Here is a 13055-nt window from a genome sequence, read left to right as displayed (position 1 = left end):
CACACTGGGCAACATAGTAATCTTTATTATTTATTTTAACATTCCCTGTTAATTCTCTGATTTAATCATGACCTCAATCATTCAAGACCTCTAGTATCAGTAGCGCCACATTATGGAACTTCTACCATGCTTCTTTGTTTTTTGTTCCCCGCTAAATTCCGTGGCTATAAATATCAGTACTCCTTTTGACGATCAAGATACATGAGTCAACAATGTTACAATGTGTAAACCTAAATGGTGTAATATTTTGCTCACTCATTCATTAAAACATTTATTATTTATCTGATTAAGCAACCACGTCTTCAAACATCATCTTCCTTTAGAACAACATGCGAGTTAACACCCATCAAACTGACTATCACAAGATGCCAATTTGTTTAATTCAGTTTAAAAAATGTGTCAGGGCAACTATACTTGCAGCAGTGATATTTATTTGACTTTCCGTTGGTGTCCTCAACTGTCCTACATGCACTATTCAGGTAAGAGAAGTGTCTGACAGCTGCAAAGTATTAACTAGGCTCAGCCACTACCCGGCTCAGATGTGTTGTCATGACAAGATAGAGGTGCGGACGCAATAGTACAGGAACGCATGCAACAAGCCAAACCATTGCAAATGCCAGCTCGCACACAATCTCACATATAGTGCACAAATAAAGTAACACTCTCAAACGGAGATGAAAACATCTCTATGGAACTCAAAATCAGTTATATACCGGAAATTCAATATGTAAATCTGTAAATTTAATGTCTCTCTTTAAGTGATGAGAATAATTATGCTGACGGGTAAGATCTCTAATGCGCCATGAGCTCCTGAAAGGACATAAACAAAACATAAACCACGTTACTAAGCAACATGTTGAGAACCTCAGGGTAATTCTGTTCCCGAACCAGATTGACTGGATGGAGACAATGTGGTTAATCCATTTCAACAGTCTGGAACTAAAGCACGGACTCAGATCACATCAATCAAAAGTCCTACCATGCGACCACAAATTCTATGTTCAAATTAATTTATTTAAGTGGACGTAATTATATTTTTTATCAACACAAAAAAGCCAAACTGAACTGATTTACTAGGCAGATCTAAAAGAACTATAAGATTACTTGTTTCTAACGAAGCATTCATAAGCGAAGGTTAAAACATCTATCCGTTCATCCATCCATCCATCCATCCATTTTCTAAACTGCTTATCCTCACAAGCGTTGCGGGTGTGCTGGAGCCTATCCCAACTGTCTTAGTAGGTGAGAAACACCCAAAACTGGTTGGCAGCCAATTGTACACTTAGACAACGATTCACACTGCACAATCAGACCTAGGGACAACTTGGAGTGGTCAATCATGCAAGTTATAGGAATGTAGGCAGAAACTGGAGTACCCGGAGGAAACCCACGCGGGCACATAATATGCAAACTCCATACAGGAAGGCCAGAGGAAGAATCAAACGCTGAACCTCAGAACTGTGAGGCGGGTGTGCTAACCAGTGTATCACCGTTTTCAAAACATTTATTATCTAATCTTGTATGGACTAATGTAAGAAGGGGACTAGTTGGCCAACTGCTGCTTCATATCATGTGAGGGCTTCTGGGTAATCTGATTGAGGGGGTGAAAAATAAAAAAATATTTTAATGTATCATTCACATACTGATCAATCTGTAATTTTGCATTTCTTGCATGATTTTCGTCATTTGCGCAAGTTATTTTTCTATCATTTAATTTGTATTTAATTTACCGAACAACTCATTGCTGGACTATCCTGTGAGCTGTTTGGTTTATGCTTTGTGTGTTTCACCAGTGTTCCCACACTGGGCAACATAGTATTTTTTATTATTTATTTTAATATTCCCTGTTAATTCTCAGATTTAATCATGACCTCAATCATTCAAGACCTCTAGTATCAGTAGCGCCACATTATGGAACTTCTACCATGCTTCTGTTCACAGTAGGTTGGTTGTTTTTTGTTCCCCGCTAAATTCCGTGGCTATAAATATCAGTACTCCTTTTGACGATCAAGATCCATGAGTCAACAATGTTACAATGTGTAAACCTAAATGGTGTAATATTTTACTCACTCATTCATTAAAACATTTATTATTTATCTGATTAAGCAACCACGTCTTCAAACATCATCTTCCTTTCGAACCTCTTGGTGGAATTTTCAAAAAAAAAAAAAAAATGTCATTTGTGACTAAAAAAAACCTTTTAGTCCACCAAATAAATCCACGAGAAAAAAATTTCTGACTAAACTACCGTATTTTCGCGGCCATAAGGCGCACATAGAAGCCTTTAATTTTCTCAAAAAAAACGAAGATGCGCCTTTTAATAAGGTGCGCCTTTTGTGTGGACCAAATTCAAAAATCTGTAAAGTTGTTTTGTGTGACTTCTGTATTATACAGGCCTAATATGAAGACCCGATGAACCAATCAGAGGACATTATGTTTTACGTATGTAGATCGGGACAAAAAAAACTAGACGTAACACAAAGACAGAATATACAGCCACCCGATGAACCAATCAGAGGACACTATGTTTTACGCAGTCGAGGCAGTAGACCAATCAAAGGACTGGACGTGACACCGCCATTGGTAAATAATACTATCGTCCGTGCAAAGTCGCCATTGATAAATAAATACTACCGTTTGTGCAAGTCTGTAAAGCAAGTCTGCTTCCGCAACACAGAGACGTAATAAACAGGCGTAATATGAACCATGAACCAATCAGAGGACATTAGGTTTTACGTAAATCGGGGCGGTAAACCAATCAGAGGACTTCACGTACGTACCTCTGCCACCATTGATATATAAATACAATCGTTTGTGCAAAGAAAACAGCATTAGGACCCTCTAAAATGGCATAGACAGAGAGACATGCTTACGAGGCACAATTCAAGCTTCCTGGAAAGAGCAACGTGACAACGACAAGAAAATGACGAGGGAAATTGACATGTCAGATGTCGAACATGCACAACTGTTTAATTTGGATACAGAAGATGTGGACTTGGATGGATTTGTGTATGAATATTGATTAACAATAATGTGAGCACAGTCGAGGACATGGTTAAACAGTAGAATAAAGTACAACCGAACTCACTTTCTTGCTCAGGTGACGTTTTCTTTTTTTTGTTTACCGTAAATCATGCGCCCTATAATGCTCTATGTGTGTATTAAATACAAAGTAGACCCCGTAATTTAGTCTGCGCCTTTTAACCCGAAACTTCCTACACTGCCTTTCTCATGAATGATGTTTAACTTGCACTTTGACTCATTTGGCTATAGCGGGTCATATAATGAATATAAAGTGTAATTAAGAAGTTACAACTTGAAGGATTATATTTGATCATTATCATTTCTCAAAGATCTCTTACATTAGTGGGGTTAAACTTTGGTTCCATGTCCAAAAGCAGGAATAGTCTGACATCAACAAACATGCTGTTAACAGACACGTCGTGGATATTAACTCAGTGGATTTCAACCAACGCAACTCACACTTATTCTATTTAGACATGTTGCATACTCACCGGCTATGCACAGATATCAATGAACCACAAGTTTAAATACAATAAACATTTGCATAGAATGGGGAAGAAAGAAAGCAAGAAAGAGAGAAAGAAGAAAAGAAAGACCGAGAGAAAGAAGAAAAGAAAGACCGAGAGAAAAGAAGAAAGAAAGACCGAGAGAAAAGAAAAAAGAAAGACCGAGAGAAAAGAAAAAAGAAAGAAAGACCGAGAGAAAGAAAGAAAGAAAGACAGAGAGAAATAAAGACCGAGAGAAAGAAAGAAAGACCGAGAGAAAGACCGAGAGAAAGAAAGAAAGAAAGAAAGAAAGAAAGAAAGAAAGAAAGAAAGAAAGAAAGAAAGAAAGAAAGAAAGAAAGAAAGAAAGAAAGAAAGAACATTATTAAACAAATGATCTTCTGCAAGACAAAAAAATATGGGTATATCTGAAATTACTCTTGAGCCTTGGGTGATTTTGACCAAAACTGAATCAAAAGTATGTTGACAATACACCAGGGAACTATAAAATGCAGAGACATATTTCCTTTGCAACAGAAAAAATGTATTTTAAACATGGAACTATGAGTCTTTACAAATATCTCTCTCTAATCCTTACAGAATCAAGGCAAAGGTTTCCCATCCCTACTTACAACTAGCACATGCTCCAGGAGTCCCAGATATCCTGTTGCACATTCGTTTCCATAGCGCAGGGCTCTCGTCCGGACCTCCTTATTGACTTCCGAATGGTAGGCAGCTTGCTAAATGGGAAACGAAAAGAATCAACATTTTTAATGACCGACAGTTCAGATTCAAGTGATTAAAGGGCATTAAGTAGTTCAGAAAGAAGGAAGGAAGGAAGAACAGAAGGAAGAACAGAAAGAAAGAAAGAAAGAAAGAAAGAAAGAAAGAAAGAAAGAAAGAAAGAAAGAAAGAAAGAAAGAAAGAAAGAAAGAAAGAAAGAAAGAAAGAAAGAAAGAAAGAAAGAAAGAAAGAAAGAAAGAAAGAAGACAACTGCCACTTTAGCTAACTTTCCAAATCACCCATAGGAGGTTTTTCAATGACCTTGCAGGAGTGTAGCATGTCAGCAATGGCCCTTCTGCTAAGATTAGCAGTGGCAATAATGTCCTCTTGGCGGCAAGAGTTCCCAGCAGCCACTGCCTTAGCTGTTGCCATGGTGATTCCTTTAGTCATGCGAATGAACTCCTCAGGTGTGGTCGTCTTTGCTGGTGGGTCTGAGCTGCTGAACGTCTGTCATTTATCCAAAACACAGGCGTAAAAAAGTGCATTCTTTAAAAATAAAAATACATTTTTATGGATGGTAGCAATTACTCAAACCCATTAATCTAACCTATTAGGATCATGAGCCTGCACGTTTTTTTGTGCATATAAAATTTGGAGGTGGCCCTAAAACCTCTGATGCCATTAAACTGCAATAAAATACATGCTAAAGACAGAGAAGCATGATTTGAACCAGTGGGTGGTGCAGCAAACGTGTAAGAATTATCAAAATGGTCAATGGCCTAAATTTGAGCCATGAAAAAATCGGTGCTGCATACAGTATTTTTCTATACTGTATTTACCACCAGTTGACTGTGTTTTGTGATCTAATTAAGGAGCAAGCTAGTCAATGCTCTAAATAGTTTCTTCTGGTTTTCAGGGAGAAGATGGCAGATGCACATAAAACACGGACAAATCAACATTTCCAATTTCAAAGGTGTCATTACTAACAGCAAGCTCCTGTCTGATGTGTTCAATAGTGGCTTCCAAAGCTCTGGTCCCCTTCGTGGCTTCATCCTCAACAGCCTTAACCGTCTTCAAGAGCGATGTAACATTAGTCACCATCACCTGTTGCAGACCAAGATTATCATGTGGATTAAAAGGTCAGAAAGAAAATACCAGTCATGAATGCTAGTAACCAATTATCTCCATTTCATTCCAGTGAACACAGTGTCACATCATTAGCAGCCAGGCAAATTTCTGTCTGAATTGAATCTTACAGCACTGAGGGCTGAGGCGTATATCAAGGTCCCAAATAAGTAACTTGCATGTTCACTCCAATACATTGTGTGTGCTGTCAGTAGACATATAGTGGATTATCAACTAAGATTGCAATCTTTTACGAAGATGCCAAATAGCTGGCAATAACTGCATGATCACTCACTAACATGTTGCATTAACTGTTGACAACAGGTGTAAAGGTGGTGCAGACAATAAAGAAAAGAATGTTTTGCATTTTAGATAGGTTTTATGGTTATCCCAACTGGGAGAGCACCATAAGTCTAGTAGTAAACCTACATTTGTGACTGTGCATGTCTCATGTGTGAATGTGGCTTTTGTCTTTTACCTTGGCAGAATTCTTAAGATGGAGCATGCTGGGATCATCATGAGGTTTGCCAGCAGCTGCTTTGGTGGTGCTGATGAGGTTGCCCAAAGCTTTGGCCACATCTTTCACTGCATTGATAAGGACCACCTGTGGAGTCAACAAAAAAAAAATTTCTCAAGTTACATTTTCAACATTTCCTACTTTATATTTTAGTCTTTTGTTTTTAATACGGTTGTGTTTGTTTTACCATAACTTGGTCTACTTATAATTTGTAGATCTAGAGCAGGGTTGGGCAACTCCGGTCTTAGAGGGCCAGATGTTAAAAATGTTTCCCTTCTCCAACACACCTAGTCAAATGATCAGCTCATCAGCAAGCTGCGCAGAAGCCTAATAATGTTCATTTGAATGAGGTGTGTAAAGAGGAGAGAAATATCTAAGTGTGTATTCAGAACAGAAAAGTTATTTATTCCGCAGACCAAAAGCGGACTTGATTTTTTTTTGTTTGGTACGGTTCCTAGTCAGACTGTACATTTTGCAAGTGAGATATACACATCCACGCTTGTGATCTGTGCTCCCATTGAAGAGCAATGACCAGGGCGGCACACAAGTGACCACTTGAAAAAGTGGGTGTCGGTCCGTTTCCTTAATCCGCACCAGTATTTGTTTGCGTGGATTCCCACTCGCACAAAGTCCAGACCAGCGTTACAATCGAACCCTGGTCCGTTTAAAGCGGACCAAACAGTCAGGTCTGAATACACCCTAAAACATGCAGGATTGTGGCCCTAAAGGGTGAGAGCTGCTGCCCGTCCTTGATGCGGACCAAAGTAACAGCATTTTAAACTTGCATTTTGCCGCCAAAATCTAAATTCTGCTTGACCACTGAAATGCACTTTACTTAAGGACCCACTAGGTTCCTTCCTAGGTTAAGGAATAGCAATAAATGGTGCTGTTCGAGAATCAATCAGTACCTGTAAAAAAAGAGCACTTTAGTTGTTGTTTTTTGTGTATTCAGAAATACACTTTGAGCGTGCGCCGGTTCACTAGAAGAAACATTTCCTGTTCAATTACTCAGAATACCCCAAAAATAGAGTGAGTGGGTACACAGACTAGGGACACGGTGAGCCAGTGCTGGCTGCGTTCAGAAATTAACGGGAGCGGAGTGCATTCTGTCTCTCTGAACACACTCTCAGAATAGTGCACGGTCAGAGTAAATTTCGAAACACGCCCTCTGCCTTGTTAACTCAGGTAACAAATGTATCTAATTAAATTGGCACAAGGTCAGAGGTGATTGTACCTTCTCAGTTGCCGTCCCGTGCAGCTTCAGAGATAGGTTCCCCCGAATGAAGGCAAACGCTTGTACAGAAAATCACTGCCCGACTGATTTATCTTATCTTAAGACTGATTTATCATTACTTTCACACACCTGAGTCTCAGGATCTTCGGAACCAAGGCTTGCAGCTCCGAGTTTGACCACATCAGCAAGTTTGGTAATGGTATGCACAGAGGATTGGGCAGCCTGGGCCAGTTTTTCTTGACTGGCTCCAGCACCAGATACTAAAAGTTTGGTGTCCTCCACTAGAGCCTTAGCCGTCTTTAGGATGTATTCTCTGCAGTTGGTGAAACAAAAAGTGAGAAGCCTAATACACATATACAGTACTGGTATACACAATATAATTACAGCGAGAGAGAGAGAGAGAGAGAGAGAGAGAGAGAGAGAGAGAGAGAGAGAGAAACACAGAGAGAGAGAGACAGAGGGAGAGAGAGAGAGAGACAGAGGGAGGGAGGGAGGGAGAGAGATAGACAGACACACAGAGAGAGAGCAATAGAGAGAGAGAGAGAGAGAGAGAGAGAGAGAGAGAGAGAGAGAGAGAGAGAGAGAGAGAGAGAGAGAGAGAGAGAGAGAGAGAGAAATTGAGAGAAATTGAGAGAGAGACAGTGACATTGTTTTTTACAGAGTGTTATAAAGGTATTGTACATCAATAATTTCTGTTAAATATGACATTTTCAATGTGGGAATAAGGAAAACGCTTTATACAAATATTAATTTGCAAAAAAATAAAGGTCAATTCAGATTTTCTGCATATATTAGCAATAATAAAGCTGAAAATTGAAGACAAATAATTATTGGATATAAAATGACAGCTACTCTAATAGTGTTGTTTAACTCGCCAATAACACAAATTCATGACTCATTTGTTAAACTACACCCCAGTTCTCGGGCCGACTTTAGACCATATTGAATATACCCAATCATTTAAATAAATTCAAAATAAATCTGAACAAAAAAAGGAGGACTAAATTCACTTTCTTGTTCAGCAGATCATTTAGGTTTTCTCATTACGGTCATAATATTGTTATATAGTACTACCACAAAAACAAAGCGTAATATGTAATACAAACCAACTAATATTGTACCTCAATAAAAATAAATAAAATAAAACCGCAATACCCATTTGAACTTCCTAACTGAACATTCTAAATTTGGAGAATTGGCAGCACATGGTCTTCACATTTATATGATACACGATCCTACATAATGCCACTCTTGCTATTTTAAAACAAGGGAAGCTCTTTGTATGTGTCATCCATTCAAAAATAGTAGTGACTGAAACTACTGCTCACAACTAAAACAAGTCAGAAAGGGTTCATCGACTTATGACACCAAAAATTGGTTGGTTATAGCTGGCTGAACAACGACAATTCTCATAAAACTTTAATTTGACCTGCTTTATTACTGTCACTAACTAGTGCTTCAGCATGATCAACTCATGTGGAATTAACATCTCAAATGGTTTGAGAGCATTCTCAGCAACCGACCTCTAGCTTCCAAGATAACGGGAATGCTTGACAAGCCCACAGAGTGAGCTTTATTAGAGACTACGTCCAGAATTTGGGAGTGGTGAAGAACGAATGACCTGCCAGCTGTCCAATGAACACTTGTGGGATCAGCTTGGGTGTAGCATTCATGATCAAAACAAACATGTTGGCAGAGTTGCAACAATTGCTGGTTGAAGAATGGGCTGCCATCCATCCCACAATAATGTGTGCCCAGGCGGCTGACCAGCATGGAAATGAGGTGCCAGGCTGTTGCAGCTGTGTATGCTACGTCAACATACTAATGAGAATGTTGAATGAATGAATTTTCTTTTGAGCTCATCTTCCACAGGGCATAATGTACATTTCCCCCAAAATGAAAAGTGAAAAGGACCTGTGGTCTGCAAAGGTTTCTGCATTCTCTCTGTTTAGTGTCCCAGCAGTGGCAAACATGATGGTGGTGTCAAGATCAGCGATAATTCCAGACACAGCGCTGGCTGCAGTGATGCAAGCCTGGGTGCCACGGTTACCTGCCTGCAGGGCTGCCAGTACATGAGAGACCTACAGGAAGACCAATTAATTAGCACTGTTACAGAATTCTGATAAACCCTACACACAAAAAGCAAAGTATGATGCTCCACCTTTCATCTGAAATTTCAGGATGAATCTAAAATGTTCCATAACCTTTACAGATGAACCTACAATATTTCATCTGCTGTTGGTGAGGATGTTAAAAAACTGTATGTAACATTCCCATACAATACCAGTATCCATCCATCTGTATTGCTTGTCCCCACGGGGGTCGCGGGTGTGCTGGAACCCTGAACACCCTGAACTGGTTGCCAGCCGATCGCAGGGCACACAGAGACGAACAACCATCCCCGCTTGCACTCACACCTATGGGCAATTTGGAGTGGTCAATCAGCCTACCAAGCAAGCTTTTGGGATGTGGGAGGAAACCGGAGGACCCGGAAAAAACCTCACGCAGGCACAGGTAGAACAGGCAAACTCCACACAGGGAGGGCCGGGGGTGGAATCGAACCCGCACCCTCCGAATTGTGAGGTGGACATGCTAACCAGTGCGCTACAATACCAGTATACAAAATATAATTACAAAGGTACATGTTAGAGTTAGTATTTTAATAACATCCAATTTGTTGATGCGAGGAATGAGTCTTTAATATCGTTTGCATTGGAAAAATGTCCTTACAGCAATGAGAGATGTCAAATGTTAGCAAGAGTTCTGTATGTAAATTCCAACAGTTTGTTTGGAGCGAGGGGGGGAACACTGCCTTTGAAACCATTTCTTTGCTTTGCATCTTTGTACTTGCAGATGGGTAGGTTTTGGTATAAAGACAGAAGAAGCTCTTGGTTAGACTGCTAAGAGTTCCACTGGATAAACACATCCAATTTCTTCCACTCAATTTGTCATTCTTATATTGCAAAAATGTATTTAGCAAGTACATACATACAAAACTGACCTTTTCCGAGACTTTGCGAGCACTTTCAATCAGTTCCTTCTTGGTGAATGAATCATTGGGGCTGCACTGCAGGGCTCCACCTTTGGTCACCAGACCGGTGCAGCTGAAACCCAGTTCACCCACCTGCTTCTTTATATGAGAACCAATCTGAAAGAAACCAGAAAAACAACAACTGCTATATTGCTGTACATATAAATTGCAGACGATAGTGGAAAAGACAAGTATATTCCTAAAATCTCAGCTTTGGGTGATCAGTTTTACCTCATCATTTTCTGCCGTTATAGCTGCATATTTGGCCTCATTTGCCAGATTCCCAAACTCATTTGTCAGCTGATTGGCCAGTCCGCCAAGGTCATCGGGGTTTGTGTTGGACTTGGTCACCTAAAATAGATATGTTTGTGGATTTTGTTCAGATTTTAAGCAAACAACATTAACAGTTTTTATTTTTGAAATGATGCAATTAGTCTAGAATTTAATTTCTCATAAATGTAATATGCAAGTGGATGAAAACACAATTAGTGTAATTACTCTCGATGATTCGAAATATTCTCATTTAAAAGACAGATTTAAAACACATATTGAAATTAAAATATTGTATTCACTCATTCAATTACAAATTAGGCAGGAAGAGCATGATGATTATTACACAGACTACAACTACCCTCGCCAATGTTCAATCGTGAAGTTTTGCAGTAAATCATTGTTCTCATATCTACTGATAGAAACAGGATGGAGCTTTCCTTTTAAGTAAAATTATCAGTTCCATATTGACAAATAGTTCTTACCATCTCCTGCACAGTGACAGCAATGGCCTTGGCCGTCTTAACCATTGTTGTCTGGTAGTCCACAAAGGTGCCCTCAGGTTCAAGTGTAGGCGCATCTTCCATCTTATTGATGGCATCGTTGATGGAGTCCACCATGCCACCCACAGCGCCAGCCGCACTGGCGGCCTCAGCCAGAGTAGTGCCCAAATCATCTACTGCTTCTTTCATCATTTGTACGGATTCCTCCAGCGCCTCTTGCATGTGAGCTGCCTGAAAACAAAATACTTATTTGCCTTCATGATTCTTAAATTGTGAATTAAACTATTTGTATAGGTTTTATTTCATCCAATTTAATCTAAATGCATCTATAGAGCACATTTAAAACCAGTAAGCAAAGTGCTGTACAATTCATTAAAAAAACAGAATACAAAACAAATCAACATAAATGGGAATTGCTAACAGCCACTTTGATAATACCCACATTCAGTCCTTTGTTCTTGCCCGTTTCCTCTTTTCATACATGTTTGATAACATTTTTTTTTATTGACAATCATGTTTGTAAGTATGTGGTTCAATAATTTAAGTGGCTCTTTAAAACACCATTTCATAAGAACAAAAGGCTGCAACGTTTCTCCTGCGGTGAGAATGTCCAGCTCAGTCATGTTGCTCGGTTTCTGGCAGACCCGAGGGACACTAATTGGGGCAACGGCCACCTTACTTACTGTCATAAAAACTGGGAAAGTTTATTCAAGTTTTGAAATGGGCTAAACAGGCAAGCGCTGAGCACAAACTGGGATTATTTTGCGATTGGATTGATTTGACACCCAGTATGCGCACATCTGTTAAATGTAGCATTGGTCTGAAGTGCTATATATAACATATCACATCCACAACTGTTAATGGGGTGTACCTTGGGGTTTCCTCCAGCTTCCTTGGCAGTGTAGAGCATCTGCAGGGCTGATTCTGTTAGAGTTTTAGTTTGGTCTAAGACAGCCATCTGCTGTTGGCTGCTAAGGATCTTCGACGCCGTGCCTATAGCTGCCATTATGAGTGGTTCAAAGTAACTGACCATTTGCGACACCTGTTGAGTGAATGAGATTAAAACAGTTTTTGGAACATAACAGCAGAATAGACCAAAACAAGAGCTGAGTGGAGCTCCGTCGTCTTACCTTGTGGCCCAATTGTGAGGCCTCAGAGCGAGCAGCCACAGCAACTGGTTCTATCAAATTGCTAATCTCATGAACGGAGGCAGCCATCTGCTCATGAAGGGCCTGCAAAACACAAACACGGACTTTACAATCAACCATAGTCAATGCAAAATTGGTGGAAACTAACTGTTTTATCATATCGTAGAAAAGGACCCACAAATAAAACTTTCACTGCGAAACCAGTCATACCATGTACAATCTTTTGTCTTTTGTATTAAATATTAATATCACAGGCAATGCAAAGAATACCAGTAAAATGTTACCCACAGATCAGATACTATTTGAGTTTACCTCCATAGAGATATCTTCTCGAGGTGTTAATTGCTGGCTGATGGCAGCAAGAGAAGCATGGTCAACCTCACGGATGCAGCCATTCAGAACCTCGATAGCATCGTCACACTCCCTCTGGCCAGGAGCCTTTTCTCTGTTGGATTCAATTAAAATTGATAATTTGGACAAAAATGGCATCCATGAGAACAGTTCAAGGGAAAAAAAACACAGCTGACAAAAAAACGGTCATATTTGCAAATAAACATTACCGACAGCTGAGACTTCAATGAAGTCATTTCATAAAAAAATAAAACATGCTAGTGGTCAAACACGGTGGTGGTGACAGCGTGCTGGTCTCAAACTTTTCTACTGCTTCTTGCTGTGATTAAATGAACCAGAAAATCCTGCAGGCAAACATGCGCTCGTCCGTTAATGCCCTCATCAAGGACAACGACTCAAAACACTCCAACAACTCCGAATATCTCGGAATGGCTAAGAAAAAGTCTTTAGGCATGGCCAAGACACACTGTGATTAACCCGGAAGAGCTGAACAAAGTGTCTGGAGATTAGGATATCTGGGCTTCCCTGCTAAACCTCCTGTACCAGCAGCATGACGTCAGGGAGGGAGGTACGTATGTTGGGAGGCATGGATTGATCCAAGGATAGATGGATGGCCAGACGGACAGCGTGGCCTAATCAAAGGGC

At 39.9% G+C, this 13055-nt stretch overlaps 1 protein-coding gene across 4 annotated transcripts in view; it reads right to left on the bottom strand.

Moving 5' to 3' along the window:
- Positions 1–13055, bottom strand: part of tln1 (talin 1) — a 95080-nt gene that overhangs the window by 8808 nt on the left and 73217 nt on the right. For all 4 annotated transcript variants that reach the window (XM_061292488.1, XM_061292486.1, XM_061292487.1 and 1 more), the window contains 12 exons: positions 12372–12504; positions 12042–12143; positions 11783–11953; positions 10894–11142; positions 10370–10489; positions 10109–10255; positions 9022–9188; positions 7237–7420; positions 5835–5960; positions 5219–5335; positions 4553–4738; positions 4141–4248 (listed from right to left, as the gene is read on the bottom strand). In XM_061292488.1, coding sequence (XP_061148472.1) covers positions 4141–4248; positions 4553–4738; positions 5219–5335; positions 5835–5960; positions 7237–7420; positions 9022–9188; positions 10109–10255; positions 10370–10489; positions 10894–11142; positions 11783–11953; positions 12042–12143; positions 12372–12504 — 1810 coding nt within the window. The remainder of the gene's footprint in view (positions 1–4140; positions 4249–4552; positions 4739–5218; positions 5336–5834; positions 5961–7236; positions 7421–9021; positions 9189–10108; positions 10256–10369; positions 10490–10893; positions 11143–11782; positions 11954–12041; positions 12144–12371; positions 12505–13055) is intronic.

Source organism: Syngnathus typhle, linkage group LG12 (genome assembly GCF_033458585.1).
Source record: "Syngnathus typhle isolate RoL2023-S1 ecotype Sweden linkage group LG12, RoL_Styp_1.0, whole genome shotgun sequence".
In the NCBI taxonomy this organism is placed as follows: Eukaryota; Metazoa; Chordata; class Actinopteri; order Syngnathiformes; family Syngnathidae; genus Syngnathus; species Syngnathus typhle.
Note: the sequence above shows the minus strand (reverse complement) of the source record. Positions and strands in the feature narration are given on the sequence as shown.